At 55.5% G+C, this 20,847-nt stretch overlaps 1 protein-coding gene across 5 annotated transcripts in view; it reads left to right on the top strand.

The window, feature by feature from the left end:
* The window catches only part of PRIMA1 (proline rich membrane anchor 1), a 61,562-nt gene that overhangs the window by 36,057 nt on the left and 4,658 nt on the right, over positions 1 to 20,847 (top strand). For 3 of the 5 annotated variants that reach the window (XM_045451929.1, XM_045451928.1, XM_045451930.1), the window contains exon 4: positions 8,687 to 8,816. In XM_045451929.1, the coding sequence (XP_045307885.1) occupies positions 8,687 to 8,816 (130 nt within the window). Of the gene's footprint in view, positions 1 to 8,686; positions 8,817 to 18,890; positions 19,061 to 20,847 lie in introns of all 5 variants that reach the window. The other 2 variants (XR_006705273.1, XR_006705274.1) reach the window with 1 other exon arrangement.

Here is a 20,847-nt window from a genome sequence, read left to right as displayed (position 1 = left end):
CTTGCTTGTTTTTGTCTGTGTAGCAATTGTGTGTCAGCCCTGGGACCAGATGTCTGGGTTCAGATCCCAGCTTGACCGCCTGCCCAAGTGAAGTTGGGCACCTTCACGAATCATTTCCCCTTCCGGCCCGGCACTGCACACACCCCCTGGGCACACGGCAACCCCCTGCCCGGCCCCCGCGTCATCACACACCGTGGGGGAACCTGTCCTGCCCCCCTTGCCCGGTCCCCGGCAGCTGAAGGTGGCTGGGCTGGAAAGACTGGCCCTGGACTGGACTCACCTCAGGTTCACAGCCTCAAGCCCACTGCCCCCCATGCACCTCCCTGCCCCAGTCCATTTGCTCGCCTGCCCTGTAGAACACCAGTTCACAGCTCCCCTGCCCCACGGAGGCCCAACACCTCCCCCATTCTCACTCAGCTGCTGACCTCGCTTCCTGCTTCGCTCAGACAGCTGACACTTGTTGGAAGGAAAGAAAGAAGCAGCCACCGATCCCACCCGGTCACCCACCCACACACTCTCCTCTCACCTTTCCTACACATCGGGGGCCCGTGTACGGGGACCCACCCTCTCCTGGGTCACACCCAGCATACGCGCACACTCACGTGCACAGGGGCGTGCACACACACATTCCATCTCCCATCTTAAAATCCTTCCGTAGCCACCACCTGTCCCCTCAGCTGTGGCTCCCTGTTCTGCTCCCCTTTGCATCAAGGTTCCACCAACAAGCTGTGCGTAATTGCTGTTCTCTCCTAAATGGCCCCACTCAGACTTCCTCCACCGGTCCCCCAACACCACCTCTGCATGGGCAATGGTGGCCGCCATGTTGCTCCGTCTAGCAGTTGGCTCTCAGTCCTGTCGCATTTGCCCATCCGTCAGCTGCAGTGGACACAGCTGACCGTCCCCTCCTCCTCCTCCATGTTCTTCCCTGACCTGGCTGCAGGACTCCCCATCACCTTGGGCCCCCCCAACCCCGCCCATCCTTGCTGGCCTCTCTTCCCAGCCTCCTCTGTCCTTGGCCTTTACACGGAGGTGCCCCGGGGTTCAAGTCCGACCCTCTTCTCTGCTCCGTCTGTGCTCCCGCACTTGGTGATCTCAGGGCGGGGTGCTGACAGCTCCCAGGTTTATGCCTCCAGCTGAGGCTTGGTTCTGAACTCAGAATCTGCTGCTTGGTCGCCGTCTCTCTCCGGGTGTGATGGGATTGTCAGTCCTCACTCCCGATCTGCACACCCAGCGGGCCTGCCCTGCCTTGGCCTTCCCCATCATTGATGGCAGCTTCATCCTTCCACCTGCTCAGAGTCACCTTTAATTCTTCTCTGACTCTTACACACACACGCCCACATTTCCATGCACTCGACCTTCCGGAAGCATCCAGAATCCACCCTTTCTCCCCGCCTCCGCTGCTGACCCCGATCTGAGCCATCATCCTCTCTGTCCTGGGCTACTGGCAATGACCTCGCAGCTTCCCACACTGTGCCACCCTACCGCGTGCATGCGTGTGTCCACTCTAAACAGAGTGATTGAGCCGACATGCAAGTCAGACCTGACCGCCCCCCCTCCACACCCACAACTGGCACCTCGTTTCTCAGTGTAAAAGCCCAAACGCTTCTCGTCTCCTCCGTCCTTCCCCTGCCTGCTTCATCCCAGCCACACGGGCCTCCTTGCTGGTCTTCGGACATGCCAAGCCCCCGCTGGCCTCAGGGCCTTTGCTTCGGCTCTTCCCCCAGGTAGCTGCGTGATGAACGCCCTTATCAAGTCCCAGTCTCTGCTCACGTGTTGCCCCTTGAAGCCACATGGCTGTCCTGGTTCGCACTGCAACCCACCCACCCTGCACCCCAGCACCCTCAGCCCCCCAAAGCCACTCTGTTTAGGGGTAAAGAAGCACATGGCAGTGTCCAAGAGAACAAGAGGCCTTTCTCTTCCCCTGCGTCTCCCTTAACAGCAAGGAGACCGTTCAGGAAGCCCCTGCAGACTTTTCCTCTCATGTCTTTGGCCAGATCTGATGATGTGCCCACCTCTGAAGCAGTTAGGGGCAGGAGGGCTGGAATGACTGAGCCCGGCTTACAGCATGGAAAACACACCTCTGGGCTGGACACGCCTCCCCGGAGCCTGAGCCCTGTGGAGGGTGGGGGACGTAGAGGAACCTCCGGCCTCGGTGGGGGGGGGGGGGGGGGGCGGGGAATTGGAAGACTGTACCGTACCCAAAGCCTGAACCAGATTCCGGCAAAGAAAGGGGGGAGGCCTCCCTGACCCCCTTCAATCTGAGGTGCACGTGCTTGCTGTTTTCATGGGGAACAACTCCAGAGGAGACGTTTTTCTCCAGAAATGGGGGTTTATTTCAGAGGTTTGCATAGGGTGCCAAGGTCCGATCTTGTATTTGTGGCTGTAAAGTCCGCCCAACACACTCTGGCACCTTCAGGGCGGGAGATGAGCGGCCCCACACCCAAGCTGGCCTGCATGGGAGGGTGGACGCCCCTGGCACAGGCCTCCCCGTGGATGCCCTGTGCCCGTGAATGGATATGGCAGCGGGCTGAGTCGGCCCCTTGTGTTCCGGAGACAATGGGCTCTGTGTGGGGGCGGGGGGTGGGGGAGGAGGCCGCCCCATACCCCCTCCTTCCACGGCAGGGCTGGGGACACCGAGGCAGAGGCCGGGAAAGGGCTTTCAGCCACGAAGGAACTTCTGAGAACCCGTGTCCTTCGTGGGCCCCGGGGGCAGGACCTAAGGCAGGGCTGAGGTGTGGGGACAGGTCTGCCCCTCCGTTCCTCCCCTCCTCTGAGCTCAGCACCCTCCTTTGACCACATGAAATGGATTCTGCTGCCACATGAATGTTTCAGCAAAGCTCCTGGACCCCTCACCGTCCTCATGAGCCCCATAAACCCGCGGTGCTTTTACGTGAGTAGGCTGAGGCAGGGGCAGAGAGTGAGCAGCTCAGAAACGCTCTCCAGAGCTTCCCGGTATGTGTATGTTCCCAGACGGCTGCACAGCGTCCTCAAGCTCCTTCCTGTGGGCGAGAGGGCGTGGTACAGAAGGGACAGAAAGGGACCCCCCTCCAGCTGTGCCAGGAGGCTGTCTGTTGGAGCGGGGCTGTGTGAGCGAGGCCCGGGCCAGCGTCCGACCAGTTCCCCGCGGTAGTGGCTGCACGTGTCCTCTGGTTGGGAAGCAAGTTCATGGACATCAGCCCCTCGGAGGAAGCGGGTCACAGCTCAGGGGACCCTTGACAAGCCTGTGCTCAGCGGTTGTGACCCACTGATGGGCTGATGGCACGGCTGCCAGCACCAGGCAGCAGAAGGCCACCGTGGGCCCCAGTGGGTCTCCTCCCCGACCACAACCCAGGCCAGGTCAGGAGGCTGACGTTTCAGCGCCGAGGGGTCGGTCAGGAAACTGCAGAGGCAGCCTGGGCAGAGGCCCAGTGCCTGCCCGTGGTATCACCAGCTATAGCGGGCACTCAGGCTGTACTCAAGAGACAAGGAGCCATGAGGGCGAGTGGCTGGACGCCCCAGGTGGCCACATTCGGGGTCAAGAGATCGAGCCGCGGATAAATCCATAGACTCCATCTCACCATAGGTAAAGTGTCAAAACGGAGGACGTGACTATATCTCCCTTCTTCTGGGAACCGTTGGAAAATATCTTGCAAAACTGAATTGTTGCCACGCTGCTTGCTGTCCCCTTGATTCATTCACGCCCCGCTCGGTACCCTCCGGTCCCTCAGGCATCTTCTGCGTACAGCCGGCAAGGAGACAGAAGCGGCAGGTTCCCCTTGGCACGTATGCGTTGAGTTGGCCGTGAGTGCCGGCCAAGGCACATCTGGGTTCACATCTTGATGGCTCCGCTGGCTGTGTGGCCTCGGTCTCCCCACTCCCCAAGGCGGGTATCAGTGGGCTCTGCCCTGGCGTCACTGATCGTGTACCTTGGAATCGGTGCTCAGCTGTACCCTCGGGAACCCTGCCTCCGCCGTCTCATCTGATGGTCACAAGAACCCGCAAGCAACGCAGGGAAGGCAGTGGTCCCCAAGAGCGCCTGGGGGGGCCCCCTGGCCTCACACAGCTCCTCTGTGGCGCGGGGCCACCAGCCCGCGGGAATCTCGTTGGTCTGCGCGTGCTCCCTGATACCGTTCGGACGTGCATGTTCTCAGCTCCCCCGTCCCCAGCCGCTTCTTCTCCAGACACTTGCACAAGGTGTGGGGGCATCTCGGCCTCTTTTTCATCTCTTTCCTAGCGCTTGCCACACGTGTAATTATACACTCCCTGGTGGATTTCCTTGCGTGCTATTAGCCTCCTCCCCTCCTCCGGAAGCTCCCTGCCGAGCCATCTCCTCTGTCCTGCTCACTCCCCGAACTCTCAGCTCCGTCTCCCCCACTTACCCAGTTGTCTGGGCCCTGCTGGCTTCTCCCTTCCGGTCCGCTCTTTGCAGACTCTCGGGCAGCCAGCGGGGGCAGCCACAACTCCCTTCTTTGTTTCTTGTTCTTCAGAGATCGCTGCCTTCTGTTGCCTTGATGTCCACTATTTTGAAAGCCATCGCTGTATGTATTGGTATATTTTTGAGATGTTTGTGGTGTCTGTGTAGGGGTGGGGGGCAAATCTGGCCCCGTTACCGTGTCTTGCTAGAAAGCAGAGGTCCCGAATGTAAGTTCTTAATGATGCATCTCTTGACTGAAACGACAGCGGCTCCTTTGATAAAGCAAAACGGAGCCTGGGTGGTTCTCCACTGTTCTCTCTAGTTGCCACCTTTATCATCTTTACAGGCGTCAGGAGTGGTTAATGTATACAGCAGACAGAGCCTTACTGAGTCCCAGGAGAGAGGGTATTTCGACCCCAGAGAGGTCATGACAGCTGCTGCCTTTCTGTCAGTGTTTGCAGAGTCTTGGCCACGAGCAAGGGGGCGTGTCGGAGGGGGCGGAGCTCCACAGCCTCAGGTCCTGCCTCAGCCTCCCGGGTCTGATCACCTGCTTCTCAGGGATGTGGCCCTCCCCCTTAATCCTTAGCACCAAATGGCCTCCTCTCCTCAGCCACCGATCACCCTCACCTTGTGCACATTAGCAAATCTACGTGTCTGGTCCCCTCTTGGAGCCTGCTGGCGGCTTGAGCGAGGCGACCAGGTCTCAGCCAGCTCTGCAGTGATGCACGGGTGGCTCATACCAGACCTGGTAAGGGCACGGTTTCTACTGAACCCATCTTTGTGCTGCCAGCTCCTAGCATGGTGCCAGGCACAGAGGGTTGATAGCAGATGGTTGGTGGATGAACGAACGAACGAACGAACGAACGAACGAGCACCTTCATGATGCCTTCTTCTCAAATATGCACCATCAGTCTGCTCGCGTGATAAGCTGATCACATCTGCAAAGGAGTGCTGGCCACACCAATGGGAAGGACGTTTAGGCAGGAGCAGACCTGGACTGCAGCCCAGAGCCTGGTGTCCTGACCCTGGCCCCTGGGAAAGCTGCTTCTTGATCCTGAGGGTCAGTATTTCTCCCTTTGCGGAAATGATCCAGCTCTGAGAGTCCCTGATCCTTTCTAATGCAAAAAGAATGACTGGGGCAGGGATAAATAAGGATGCATTCTTTGAACACAAGAGCTGTTTTCTTGGCAAAATCCAAGATGTATGCTTTGGACTGGATTCACAAAATACCTCCCTCTTTTTCATATCTGTTAGCTTTTTGCCTTGAGTAGTTTTCCCACATGCCCTGCTGAAGGATATAGGGGGCCCTCCCCATAAGGACCCTCTCGAGTCTCCCTGTTTTCTGTATCAACTGTGTTTGAAAAACATAAGCAAGAAGGAAATCCCCACCTCATTACCAACGAATGTGAGGAGCATCAAAAGAGGTGCTCTGAAATTAACTCTCAAATTCCAAATGAGGTTTGGAATCAACTCTTCTGTTTCCAGTGGATGGATTTTTCTCAGCAAAGGCCCTGGTGGCATTTTTGGAGGGACAATTCTACCTTGTAGGAATTTCCAGGTCATTGCTGTTAGCCTCTGTAGCTCTTTGGCTCAGTTATTGTGGCAATCATCGTCAGCCTCCCTCCCCATATTTCCAAGTGCCCTCTGGAGGGGGGCTGCCCCCAGCTGAGAACACATTCTGGGGATGTGTGCCCCAGCCACCTGTGGGCCATTGGTGGGCAGGTGTGAGCGTCCCCTTGGGCTGTAGGCATGGCCCTTGGGACTTGCCCGGAGGTGTTACAGCCTGAAGTAGAATTGGCAGAAACCAAAATTGCTTCTCTTTGCAGTGATAACAAGGAGGCAAGCCCTTTGGGGTTGGGACTCAATGTATCTGGCTGCATTTCTGAGTGTCCTGCAGTGATCATGTAGGGAAGACCCGGCCTTGATCTGTGCTGAGTCACCCTGGGAAAGACTCAGGGACACCCCAAAATGAGGAACTGAGTGGGGGGAAGGATTTTGAAAGCACTGAAGGGACTCATCATGGGAAAACGAGAATTCCATTGGGTTTCCTTTCCCTTATCTTAGAGTTTATTCCTATGTTGAGTTCCATATTGTATATCTTTGCAGTGTTGGGGTTTCTAAAGGCCAGATCTCACCCTGGCTGAGGGCAGCCATGTGATTCAGTGACATCCTGGTCCCGGGCATTTCTCAGGAAGCATTTCTGAACCTGCTTGGTTGTGTGATGATCTGAGCCCCACTTCTGGGGACCTTGCAATTTGTTAAAGGGGCTTTAGCACCTGCTCCCTGTGAAGCACATAACAGCTTTCTGCATCTCCCCACCCAGCGGCAGCAATGCCACAATCTGATAACAATTCAGGAACCTGTAACCCCTCCTCGCTTGTTCCTCTCTCCTGGTTCAAGAGTAAAAGCACTTTGGAAAACAAGAGTGGCAGCTCCTTATAAAGTTACTCGCACGCACCATAGGACCCAGCGAGCCTACTCCCAGATATTTATCCAAGGAAAACCTGAAAACATGTCTATACCATATATGCAAGTGATTATAGCAACTTTATTTTCCAGCCCAAACCTGGAAAGAGTCTAGGAGTCCACAGCGGTGAACAGATAAACAGATTGTGGTTTATTCCTGTAGCAGACTATCCCTCAGCCATCAAAGAGAAGGGACTACTGAAATTTGCAACAACGTGGATGAATCTCAAAAAAATTTGCTAAATAAAGGGAGCAAACACACACACACACACACACACACACACACACACACACACTGCAGGATCCATTTTATGACTTTCAAGAACAAGCAAATCTAATCTATGATTTTAGAAAGCAGAATAGTGGTCGGGGCACCTGGGCTTAGTCGGTTAAGTGTCCGACTTCGGCTCAGGTCATGATCTCACGGTTTGTGGGTTCGAGCACCGCGTCGGGCTCTGTGCTGACAGCTCAGAGCCTGCTTCAGATTCTGTGTCTCCCTCTCTCTCTCTCTCTGCCCTTCCCCCACTCACACTCTGTCTCTCTCTCTCTCTCTCTCTCTTTCAAAAATAAAGGTAAAAAAAAATTTAGAAAGCAGAATAGTGGTTGCCTGCAGGGCAGGGATTGACTAGAAGGGGGCACAGGGAAACTTTCTGGAGTGATGGGAAAATTCTGTGTCACAATAGAGGTGTGGCTTACGCTGGCTAACTCATTTGTCAAAGCCAATCAGACCACACGCATCAGATGGGTAAGAGTCACCGTATGTAAATTACACCTTGATGATTATGACAACATCAGTAATAATGGTGATGATGGTGACAAAGCCATCCATGGTATCCTTTGGGAAGTCATTCACTTATTCCCCATGTAGTGTTGCACCCCTGAAGGTGTCTGTTATTAAGTACACACAGATCTAGGGCAGTGTTTTGATTCCCTTTACATTTAGTCATAGGTCTTGAAGACCTGCCCAAAGCTAGTAGTGTCCGTATATCTGTCCATCCATATGTCCCTCCCTCCCACCCTCACCAGCCCCCCTCTTTCCCTCCCTCTCTCCCTCTCCCTTCTCTTTTGCAATTTGGGGCACTTCTTTCCAGTCGTCTCTGAACCTGTCAGAGCCTCCAGGATGAGGCTGTGTGATGTCTCTGCTTTCCTCAGAAGAGCGAACCAGCTTCGCCGTGAGCCTCGTCTACACCAGTGCTGCGGTCCGCCGCACACAGCTGGTGCCAAGAGGGAGGACAGGATCACCCCCAAGGACCCCATGGATTGAGTAACGACAGAGGGGCCCCATGGCAGCCAGAGTCAGATGCTTTGTCAGTGACAGACTTTTCCAAATTTTGGCCGCCCGTGCAGATTGAGACAGCTGTAGGCGCTCACCTCATGGGCCAAATCCAAGAGGGGAGACAGCCTGCCTCTTAGAAGAAATCAGCTTACCACACTGACATCGACGGGCCTCCTCCCGCCATGTGCCTTGTGAGCCCTACTCCCCACCCCCACCCTCAGAGCAAGCGGATTTAATGCCTCAACTGAGAGAATGAGATGCTCTGTTATTTTTCATGGGAAATTAAACCTGACCCTGCCGTCAGTTAGCTCATACCAGGGGAGGATGGATGGCCCGGGGCTCAGCGCTTAACCCCTGCCCGGAGCACCCGCCTGGCGGGGGGCCAGCCATGATGTCACCTGCCGCCGGGGTGGGGGCAGGGACGGCAGGACAGGTCGTTCCGGTGAAGGAAGGATGGTGAGGCCACCGTGGTGTCACCACCCCCGTCCACCTGTAACACGGCCGGCACCCGCTCATCCAGAGGACACTCAGCCTGTGCCTGTGTTTTTCAGCCCCCAACTCTACCTCGTGCCCCGCTGAGGAAAGCTGGTGGTCAGGGCTGGTGATCGTCATCGCGGTATGCTGTGCCTCCCTGGTGTTTCTCACTGTGCTTGTCATCATTTGCTACAAAGCCATCAAAAGGTGAGTGTTTACTCAGCTCTGAGCCCCAAAGGGGTGCCACCTGGGGGGGGGCTGCTCGGCCCAGCCCCATCATGCTTTTTTTTTAAACTATAAGAATTGTCAAGCATTTAATAAGCAGAATATATGATGAATGCCCATCTTCCTTCAGCAAACACTGAATGAGCGCCCCTTGTCAGGCCCAGTGTAGCATGTGTATGTGTGTGTGTATGTGTGTGTGTGTGTGTGTGTGTAGTGACCCTATCTGGAAGTCACAGGCCCTGCCGTTGGGAGCTCACTCAGGGCGCCTAGGAGTAGAGTTTGGAAATGATCCTTGCAGGGGGGCTGAGGGAGGCGCCGTGCTGCTTTGGAGCAGGAACTGGGTTTCGGAGTCAGATCGAAATTCAGATACCAGTTCAAACGGTGTGACCAGGAAGAAATCACTTTAACCTCTTTGGCCCTCAGTTTCCCTGTTTGTAAAATGGGGGGACAGCATGCCAACCTAATACTGTTGTGAGGAACGGTGACGTGCTTCTGTAAACAGTACGCGCGACACGTTTACTCTGCAGTGCGCGGCATATAATTAAGTGCTCACCGAGTACTGGCCCAGCGTCCCTTGTCCCGGTAATTCCAGACAGAGGAAGAAGGATGACAGAGGAGCCATGCTTCTCTGGGGGGAAGAGAGAGGTTGAGATGCCTCAGAGAAGGTTTTCAGCGAATGTGACACCGAAGCTGGGTTTTGGAGGATGAAGAGGAGTGTTCCCGGGGAGTCGTAAATGATCCAAACAGCAAACTCTCTTTCAGTAATACTCGCTGTCATTTCTGTGACTACCAACTCACTTTGCCCTTCCAAAGTGATTACCAGTCACCATCCCCTTGTCAAATTGGGGTCCTGCCGCAGAGTGTGGCTATTGTTGGGTCTGAGGAGTATTGAGGGTCCTAAGTACGGTAGAATAGGCCATTCTGTGGACGGTACCCCCTGGAGATACAGCACAGCAGCTCCAGCTAGAGCCTCCAGGCTCCAAACAAAATGCAACCCCCAGCCCCCAAGGACCTTGGGGGAAGATAGAGTTTAAAAGACAAACAAAAATGTTGCAAAATGCCCAAGTGTCCGAGGCATTGTGCATAGATTTCTTTTTTTTTTTTTTAAGTTTTAAAATTTATTTTGAGAGAGACAGAGACTGTGAGCGGGGGAGGGGCAGAGAGAGAGGGAGAGAGAGAGAGAATTCCAATCAGGCTCCAAACTGTCAGCACGGAGCCTAATGTGGGGCTCGAACCCATGAAATTACGAGATCAAAACCGGAGCCAAAACCAAGAGTCGGACCCTTAACCCACTGAGCCACCCAGGTACCCCATAGATTTTTAAAAAAGGTTTTGGAAATTCCCGAAGGCCCAAAGTTAGGGGATCTATATTAAGAACAATTGTAAAACCTGAAATATTTCACCATAGCCTTTTAATCCGTTGTTCTATGTGATTTGCTTTAATAATTGAAAAGCAGAAAGAGTAAAATATCAAGTTCAAAGTCTTAAAACGAATGCATGGTCGGGCACGGAGGGTGAAGGGCTGTTTTCAGGCAACAGCCTGCGCACGTCCCAGTGGCCTGGTGGGAGAGGCAGGACAGGGGGCCGGGTCCAGGAAGTCCACGTGGACAGGCCAAGCCCCGGGGATCTGCTTCCCAGCCAGGAGCCCCTTCTGCTCCCTGCTCTCATGTTGTGAGGTCACGTCCAAAGCGATGACCAATCACAAAGAGTAGCTGTCATCCAGTGTCCCACAGCCGGGGGCTCATGGCCTCACCAGCATTCCCTCAGTGCATCCTTGCCACACCTTTTTCCAATCTGCTGCGTTTTATAGGCGAGGAAACTGAGATTCAAAGGGGTAAAGGGAGCTTCCCCGGATGGCATAACCAGGGAGCAATGGACTCAGAATTGGAACCCAGAACCACAGGACTCCAAAGCCCAGCCCTGACCATGGCTGGTGGCGATGAGGCTGCTGGATGTTTGCGAGGACGAGCACGCCATCCACCGGTAGACTGCCTGGGGGTGGGCACTAGTCCCCTGGAGGACGCCCCTCCTCCGCTGCCCCAAACCTCTTCTCAGAAAACGTGCTGTCTGCTCCATCGTCAGGAGGGCAAGAGGGCAGCATCAGGAGAACTAACTGACATTAAGAGCTGACTGTGGCAGTGTCGGCAGCTGTAGCTGCTAGGCTTTGTTTCAGTGGAGCTAGGGGTCTCCCAGGAAGGCGTGTGGGGGCGCCTCCTCACCTCCCCTCAGAGCAGCCTGAGGGGGCCTCGTGTCTGCCCTCTCTCCCCTTCCACAGGCTCTGAGTTCTTGGGAACAGCTAAGATCTGTTCTTAGCTGAATACTTGCACACTCAATACTGTGCCTGGAGAGACACAGAACTCAAGCCACATGGCTCAGGATATCCCTTCCGGGTGTGTGGGCGGGGCTCCTTCCAGGGGTTGTAGGCGGGGATTCCTCCAAGGTGTGGGCCGGGCTCCCCTCCAGGATGTGGGCGGGTCTCCCCTCCAGGGGCGTAGGCCCGGGCTTCCCTCCAGGAGTATCTCCTGGGCTCCTTTCCAGGGAATGTGGGCAGGGCTCCCTTCCAGGAGTGTGGGCGGGGCTCCCTTCCAGGAGTGTGGGCGGGGCTTCTTTCCAGGGAATGTGGGCGGGGCTCTCTTCCAGGTGTGTGGGTGGGGCTCCTTCGTGGGTGTGGTGAGTTCAGGGAGCCAATGGTGAAGGTGAAGCACTCCAGGACTAGTAGCAGTGGGGGTGGTCAGCACCCCTAGGACCAGGACAAGGGGAAGAAATTGTGCCACAGGGACAAGGGAACTGGAGAGCCCAAGACTCAAAAGAGGGGCCGCTTACCAGGATCTATGCTTGGAACGGCTGGAGATGAGCCCCAAAACAGGAAAGGAAGAGGAGAAACACCCCAGATTTTCTCCACACTCCCTGGTCTCCTGAGCGTGCCTCTCATTAGCCACACCCAAGGAACAGGAGAGGCCAGGACCAGCACTGGTAGGCATCAGCCCCCAGGGCACAGAGCAGGGAGAGAGGAGGGAATGGGTGAGTGGGGGCAGTAAAGACACCAGCACAGTCCCTGTCCCATGTGCATCCGCACCATGATCTGCATCCGTCCTCTTCTGGGCAAGCCCTGGGACTTGGGGTGAAGACCCAGCCCTCTGCCCCTCCAGACCTCATAATCCATAAAGGGCATCTGGCACACAAGGATGGATAGTCAGTGACAGGAGGGGGCTCCGTTCACAGTCAAGTGGAGACAGAAATAGAGGCCAGCACTTCCAGAACTGGCCTGGAAGGACTCCGTGGGAGAGGCTTAACCCTTTGGGGGAGGGAGAAGGAGGCAGCCCATGTTATAGCCATGGAGGAGAGCAAATGGCCCCCACTGCTGACCGAGCTGACCTCTGCCGGGGGCTGTAAGAGATAGCATCGTGCAAGCCAGCTGTCTGTCTGCATTTTTCTCCAGAGTCAATGGAGGATTTCTTGCTCACGGCCAATTGCTTTTGGTTAATAATTCATTGGAAACATGCCTTTTCTCTCAGGAAACAAAAGCATTTCATGTCACTGTAAAACCATTAAAAGGAAAAACCAGTGATAAACCCGGCTCTTTTTTTAACTCTCACAGCCTGGAGTCCCTAGGGGAGGATTTCTGAGAGATCTTTGTGAATGGCCCAACACAGCCTTTGGGAGTCAGATTGCTGGGAGGATGGTTCTAGAATCAGCTGGGGTAGGAAGGTGGTTCTGGAGATGCCAGCTTGGCTTGGCATCTGGGGTGCAAGCCCAGGGTCGCCTCACTGCCGTGAGCTGGCTGTGAGCAGCTTCTTTATTCATAGCTGCAGGATGATTGAGCCCCAGACCCCTTGGGTGGTCTATACACTTGTGCCCCCCCCCAGGCCTCCTCCCCACCACCCCGCCCTGGGCCTGGCGTGCACATGACATCAGACAGCCTGGGGTTGTTAAAAGAACCTGGGACTGGGAGTCCAGACCTCTGAGCCCCATTCCCAGCCTCAGCACAGCTCAGTGAGGTCGCTGTCTTCCCTGGGCCTGTCTCTCTTACCTGTAAAATGAGGGTCCTCTAAGTCTCTGTCCAGCTCCTGAGCCTTTGTTTCCATCCCTAGATGACAAAGAGGATTGCCCCAAGGGCATTCCATGTCTCAGAGGTATGAATGCTGATGGAAATGCTTGCCAAGGGCTAGGCCAGGTGGCAGGGCCGTGCGTACTTGGCACAGGGGCTCCCGTCGTGGGGTGGGTGCTTCAGGCACAGTCCCTGCCCTCAATGCACACACCTCCTCCTGTGGGGAGGAGAGGGTATTGATCAGACCACCCTCGGAAGGACCACGTATTACAATCAGAGAAGAGTATCTGAAGGGAAGAGAGGAGTATCTGAGGGAAGAGAGGAGTATCTGAAGGGACTACTAAGGGGTTCCTGGGTGGCTCAGTTGGTTAAGCATGCGACTTCAGCTCAGGTCATGATGTCACGGCTCGTGAGCTTGAGCCCCGCGTCTGGCTCTGTGCTGACAGCCCAGAGCCTGGAGCCTGCTTCGGAGTCTGTGTCTCCCTCTCTCTCTCTCTGCTCTCCCCTGTTCACGCTCAGTCTCTCTCTCTCAAAAATAAAAATTAAAATAATAATGATGATAATAAACGAAGGGACTACAAAGTGAAATAATGCTGTAAGGAGAAATAACAGAAGAAGCTGTCGGCCCAGGGTGGGATAGGAACCTCAAACGAGCAGTGATCAGTGAGAGGCATCTAGACAAAGCTCCAGGGCACAACGTGCCCACTGCCCAGGTAGGAGGGCTAGGCCTCAGACCCCGGCCAGGCCAGGGCGAGGGAGTTCACAGGCCTGTGGACTCTTAAGGGTGACGCCACCCTCCTAGAGTGGCATTTGCAGCTTCTCTGGCAGCCACACCCTTCCTGCAGGGAACACCGTGTGTGGCAGATAGATGACGCCCACCCTCCCCAAGCCCCTCGCCTGGAGCCACCCCCGTACCCCAGGCACACGCAGAGCACCTTTCCTCCTGGGGCCATCCGTGGCGCGGGTCCTTCACCTTCCGCCGCCGATTTGCCATTAAGCCACTAGACAGCCGTTTCCTTCTAATTTACAAGGTATTGGCTGAAAGACCGATCAAGGGACTGCAGAACAGTTTGGCTCATCCTGCAGACCATTAATCGCAGACAACTAGGGCGCACACTGCTCGCTGGGAGTGAGCTCAGGCGCGCGTGGGCCGGAGTGAGCCTGAGCACACACGTTATTGTGGGACTCTGGTGCTCCTCGGCTTGGTCCACAAATATTGACTGAGTACCTACTATGTGTTGAGGACTCGACTAGGCTCCAGGGATGTAGAGGTCTACACCATGAGTCCAAGCCCCCTCACCAGTGGAGGAAATGGATTGAATACACACACGCACCTACAAGTTAATACCTGAGGTGCTTTTAATGAGTGCTGTGAAGGAGGGGAGAAGCCTGAGAGTAATGGAGAGAGAGAGAAGGGGGTGGGAGAGGGGTTGCTCCCCTAACTCCCGAGTCAGGAGCACTGTGCCCGCTTCCTGATGGGGCTTTATGGTTAGGAAGTACCGTTAGGAGGGCGCCTGGGTGGCTCAGTTGGTTAAGCATCCGACTTCGACTTAGGTCAGGATCTCACAGTTTGTGAGTTCAAGCCCTGCGTCGGGCTCTGTGCTGACAGCTCGGAGCCTGGAGCCTGCTTTGATTCTGTGTCTCCCTCTCTCTCTGCCCCTCCCCTGCTCATGCTGTCTGTCTGTCTGTCTGTCTCTCAAAAATGAATGAGCATTAAAAAAAATTTCTTTTAATGTCAAAAGTGCCACAAGTCTGTTAAGAAAAACAGCAGTCCCTGACTGCCCCCCCGCCCTGTTTTCTCCCCCAAGTCACATTCTTGAGAGGCAACCATTTCTGGGTGTCACCTCTTCTGGTATTTTCTCTCCATATTCTTCTTCTTCCTCCTCTTCTTCTTCTTCTTCTTCTTCTTCTTCTTCTTCTTCTTCTTCTAAGTGTTTATTTATTGAGAGGAAGAGAGAGCAGGGGAGGGGCAGAGAGAGAGGGAGAGAGAGAGAATCCCAAGCAGGCTCCTCCCTGTAGGGCAGAGCCCTATGTGGAGCTCAACCCCATGAACCATGAGGTCATGACCTGAGCCAAAATCAAGAGTCAGATGCTTAACTGGCTGAGCCACCCAGGCGCCCCTGTCCCCATATTCTAAGTGATAGTATATACTGCTGTGAGACTTCTTGTTCAATTTCACACACTATCTGTTGACTTTCCAGTCTGGAAGATGCAGGTCTCAGCCTCCTAACACAGCACCCACAGACGTACAAAACACTGCCCCTCTCCCCCTCCCCTGCCTACAGGTGTCTCCCAGGGGGGCGATCAGTGACAAGTGTGTGCCTTAGCACGATACACGTATTGTCTGCCGCTGACTCATTTCTTGTACTCTGATGTGTTTGCTGCCTTGGAGTGAGAGCGCCTCCTCTCAGTGTGGGCTAATACATCAGGTGATCTGTCCCTCAGTTCCATGTTCGCCTGGAGGCTCTGTCCTCTCCAGGAGGATGGGTAGCTCCCTGGGAACTTGGCTACACTCCGTTCCCTCCCTCTCCCATCCTCCGTTTCTCTCTCCAGCCTGACGCCACGGTGGAATTTTTTCAGGACCTTTCCTGAATCATAGACTCCACAGCAAATCAGCCAGTGAAATTAATTTTCTTTTTAACATTGACATTCTCTTTGGAGCTTGGGGGGGTTGCCGAGAAGGGTTGGTTCTTACGGAACGTGTGCCAAGTAGAGCCGGCCTGGTGGCCTGGGGCTGTGGCATGCCACCGAGGGGTGGGAATGAGTTTCCCGTGGTGTCTGAGCCAGAGTGAGCCTCCAAGGTCAGGAGGAAACTGAGGCCTGGCTGGGGAAGAGAGCCGCTCAGGTCGCAGATGTTTCTAGCCCCTCCTCTCTGACGCCTGAGCCCCTCCAGCTCCTCACTCAGGCCCCAGCTCTAAAACCACCTCCTCTGACCAGCATCCTGGCCTGGCCTAGACCCTTCTTTCCTGCCCAAGCCCCGGAGTTGTAGCTCTCCTTGATTCATGTTTCTGCTTTCTGCTCTAGGTAGGTTAACGGTGGTGTCTTTTTTTAAATGTTTTGTTTCTTTTAATTTTGAGAGAGAAAGAGCGTGAGCAGGGGAGGGGCAGAGACAGAAAGGGAGTCACAGAATCCGAAGAGGCTCCAGGCTCTGAGCTGTCAGCACGGAGCCCGACGCGGGGCTCAAACTCACAGACCGAGAGATCATGACTTGAGCCGAAGTCAGACCCTTAACCGACTGAGCTACCCAGGCGCCCCATAATGTTGGTGTTTACACGTGCATGTGCCCCCGCGTGTGTGAGGGGCTGTGTGCACACACATGCCCACCCTTGCACATGCATCAGAGGTGGAAGGCGGTCACGTCTTCCTCATCCCTGTCCCCAGTGCACCTGGCACGTAGTAACTATTCCATGACTTTCGACGGCTTGAATGGAGGCTTGTTTACATAGATTTGCCAGATTCTACCTTTCAACTGAGCAAACTCTATTTAGAATTTCAGTAAACTCAGTTCTGTTTGGTTTTTTTCTCTCTCTCTGGGTAAGTGGAGGAGGATCTGCTTTAGAGTACAAAACATGCGCCCAATTTTAAGTGCCAGGCCCCTCCCCGTCACCAGTTTGGGTGACCCTCTGCCAGCTGTGCTCCCCTTCCTCTGACCCTCGTGTCTTGAGCCCCTCGCTGACTCAAGCTGGAGTACGTGTGCGGTGATTCAGGAGCCCCCTCCCCTTCCTCCCCAGCACACACACACCACCAGCCCAGCCCTCTCCCCCTGGCTTCTGCCGACCTGCAGAATCAAGGGCAGGGCTGGGCAGGAGGAAGACAAGATAGGTGGGGCCCAGGGACTGGGGACAGGAGTGGGACGTCTTTTTTTTTTTTTTTTTTTTTTTAATGTTTATTTCTTTTTGAGAGAGACAGAGACAGAATGCAAGTGGGTTAGGGGCAGAGAGAGAGGGAGACACAGAAGCAGAAGCAGGCTCCAGGCTCCGAGCTATCAGCACAGAGCCCGACACGGGGCTGAACTCACCAGCTGTGAGATCATGACCTGAGCCGAAGTCGGACGCTCAACTCACTGAGCCACCCGGGCGCCCCAGGAGTGGGACGTCTTCATCCGGCCTCATCTCGCATGAACTTCTGGGAGTGAGATATTCACGTTGAGTGCACTTTGGATTCCTGGGGTCTCGAGACTGGGGCTACCTCGTGCGCCAAAACCTCTTGGGCCATGTAGGGCCCAGTGCCAATGGTTGGGCACTTGAGACCCAGCCATTCCCATCTGTCACTTCTCCCTGCTGCCCCCGTATGTTCTTGTAGCAACACCACCCCCAGGGGCCAAATCCAGCCTCTCCGGCTGGGAATCAAGAGCAGCACGTCTGGCTATACCATGAGTCAAGTCAAAGCCAGTGCGCTCCGAGGAGGGACCGCCTTTGGCCGAGTGCTGAGCATGGGATACGTGACCTTTGCTGCTCCGAGACCATCTGACCTCCTTCGGGACCTCGGCTGGATTCAGGGAGCTGGTGCTTGTGCTTTGTTGCAGGCCCGAGACTCAATCCTCTCACTCCGGGGCCACTGCCATCCTCCAGGTGGTCCAGGGCTCGCTGTTCCCCACTGGTGGGGTCAACACACAGGCTTCTTCTGAGTCCCCTATGCCGCAGTATCTCATTATTATCACCTCCACAACCCTTCCTCCAAAAGAAGATTGGGCCCAGAAAGGGTGGAGGCAGTATGTGTCCCCACCTGCCTTGGGCTGAGATGTTTATTTGGGCTCATTTCTTACCACCACCCCCCCACGCCCCCAGAAGGGACCCACCTGCTGTGGTGGGTGATGAGATCCTGTCCTGGCGGGAGGAGGTGGGCAGCAGGGATGAGCTGCTTTTTGTAGCGGGGACCACATGGCGCTACAGGCCAGTCATTGACAGAAAGGCAGGCAGATTGTGGGCGCTCTCGGCGCCAGTGGGTAGGCCCCTGCTTCTCGGGGGCCCTTTTGTCACCAGGAAGCTGTATCCCTCTAGTCACCTCTCTAGACATGCTGTTTGGAGGTCGCGAGGCAGGGTGAGGGTATAGACCGGGATCCCTGGCGTAAGGAGTCCTCCAATGGCTCCCCACGGCATGCAGAATGAGATCCAGATGCCTCGCCCTGCTGGCTGGGTCCCAGGGGCGAGCTGAAGCCTGGGAGACTCACAGACGCCAGCCTTCGACTTGCTCAGCCGGAGGTGGCTGAACAAGGAAGCCCTAGGGAGATGGTCAAACAGCGGGGCCAGCTGGAGCGTGAGGGTGCCGATGGGCTGCGTCCCTGACTCCCCTTCACCCAGGTGGTGGGGAAAAGTGTGCTGGGCTGGAAAGGAGGCCGCTGCTCCTCCTGGTCGACGATTTCCTTGGTGGCTCGGAAGGGCTTTTTTTGGCTTCTTCACCCAGGTTTGGAGAAGTCTGCAGGCCACAAAGGCATCTCATTGTGGAAGGGGGTGTGTGTTTGTGAAGGGGTATGTATGGACGCGCGTGTGTGTGTGTGTGTGTGTGCGTGTATGGGTGTGGTGTGTGTGTATATGGGTGGGGTGGGCTGTGTTTGCATATGGGTGTGTTTGTGTGTGTGTGTTTCGGGGATGATGGATGCCTTCGGAAGAAGGGAGTCTGAGACCGCTACACTTGACAGAGAGCAGCCCCTTCCGCGGGGTGCGTGAGACCAGAAGCGAGCCAGGCAGCCCTCCCTTCTTAGGGTGGGACCTGTCATAACATTGTCAGCAGGGCCCAAGAGAGGCAGCTGGGTCCTGGCCTTTCCTGTCCTGGCCCTTCCTGCCCGGCCCGGTGTGCAGGCGGAGGCGGCTCCTACGGAGGCCCTGGCTCGTGGCCCGAGCCCCCCGGAACTGTCAGCACAGCGCCCGTGTAAAGAACGAGGAGTGCCTGCTGCTTGCCAGGATGGGGGCGAGGGGGGAAGGAGTCTCGGGGTGGAGAGCCCACCCTCCGACAAGCAGGAATCCCGGACATGGCCAAGGAAATCTCACCTCCCTTTCTCTTGGTTTTAGGAACCAGGCCTTGTAGGGAGTCGTCCGAGGCCATCTCTTCCCACACCAGGGTGCACATGCCTTACTTTGGTTTAGCGGGACCAGCCCTGGCTGGCTCACAGCGCTGCAGAGCCATGCTGGGTCCCGGCGAGCCTCTCTGGCCTTTCCTGAGCCCCACGGGCATCCATTAGGTAGGAAGTCTGTGCAGACTGGAGAGCGCTGGCCATTGCCGGCCAACAGGACAGCTCCCCGCTGACACCTTTCCAACAGCAGTGCTGAGAGCTAACAAACACTTATGGAGCACTTGCTGTATGCCAGATGCTCATCTAAGTGCTCGACCTGCATTAACGTATCTAATCCTCCCAACAAGCCTATGAAATGGACACGATTATTGTGCCCATTTTATAGACCAGGAAACTGAGGCACAGAGAGGTTAAGTGGCTTGCCCAAGGTCACATGGCTGGAAGTGGTGGGGCCTGGGTTCACTGAGGCATGACATCTCGGCACTCGGGCAGCATCACCCTGTAGTGCCCTTTAGTGGAAGGATGGTGGGGGGAGGGGGGAGGTAGAGCCATCTCCTGTTGTAGGTAAAACTCCAGATTCCACTGGGCTCCTGTGACCCCCAGACAGGCTTTGGGAGGGGGCTGGGGCAGCAGTCCAGGGAGTAGAGCGGTTGGGGGCTTAGCTCTAGTAGAGGAGGGGAGCACACCTAGCCCACTTCTCAGGAGAACCTTTGGGACACTAACCCCTCCCCTTGCCATGCCCAGGCTCCTGGAATGTTCCTGTAGGGGGCGCTGGGCCAGCCACCGGGTGCTACTTTGCTGGGTGGAGCCCCTATCCAGACGCCCTTTGTCCTGGGACAAAGCTGGTCTTTGGTGGGAAGCTGGCTGGGGCCATTGAGAAGGCCCTGGGGCTGTCTCCTGGCCTTGTCCTCAGTGTCCCTCTGGCCAGGCTTGCTTCCTGCCAGGCCCTCTGGGCCAACATTTCCCTCCAAGGCCCCAGGAACGCAAAGGGGTGTCCTAGCCAGCAGCCTGGCTTTAAGAAATTTCACCTCTTCTCCTGGCAGAAGAAGTCCTGCAGATTTCCTACCCTCACCCTGAAAAGGTGGGAACTCTGTGCCCTCCATGCTTTGCCCATTTCCATGGGAGTTCCAGACGCATCTCTCCATTATCCACTCCCAAAGGCCCTTCATTCAGCCTCATCTCCCCTGACCTGGACCCATTCCAGTTGATTTTTCAGACTAGCCCAAGATTGAATATTTATTAGGGAGAAAAGCCGTGAAGCAGTGTGGGTTTGGGCTCAGAGATTTTTGCCTGTTAATATTTTCTGGAATCCCGATCCTGATGTCCCTCTCCCCCATCCTCATATATTGATGATGAATGTAGGAATCTCACTTAAGTCCATCGGTGGCCTCATGGCGAGAGCAACACAGGATCTCACTGTAAGAAAATATACCCTCCACCCGAGTTTCCGGGCCATGCACGCTCCGAGTCAGAAATGACGCCCACCCAGCAGAGTCAGAGCCACTTGAAGCCCCTGGGAAGGAGTGGGCACAGGGGAGACATGAGAGAGACTGAGGGAGAAAAGGCCCAGGGACAGAGGTTGGCTCAGAAACCATACTTCCACAAGCCCATCACAAACAAGGACACTCGTCTGACCCCTACACACCTCGGGGTTCCAGTAAGTGTCTGGAGCATCTAAATTAAGCGGGGCTCTTGGGATATGCTGGGTTAAAGCAAAATGAGACGGGCTTCTTGGAGGACTCTCGAGAACTTTTGGAACTCTCCAGGAGGAGGGAGGTGGGAGGCCTTTCCAAGCTGATGGGACCATAGAGCCTGTTTGCGGAGATAATGCCCTGCTGGGAATGCTGACTTAAGGGAAAGATGTCTGGACCAGGATATGGCGGAAGCAGGTGGCGATCCAGGCCGCAGCACCAACCAGCTGGGAGCCCATGGGCAAGTCACAGCTATCCCTAAGC

This window comes from Leopardus geoffroyi, chromosome B3, assembly GCF_018350155.1.
Source record: "Leopardus geoffroyi isolate Oge1 chromosome B3, O.geoffroyi_Oge1_pat1.0, whole genome shotgun sequence".
Classification (NCBI taxonomy): Eukaryota; Metazoa; Chordata; class Mammalia; order Carnivora; family Felidae; genus Leopardus; species Leopardus geoffroyi.
The sequence above is the reverse complement of the archived record's forward strand: the minus strand, read 5'-3'. Positions and strand labels throughout refer to the sequence as shown.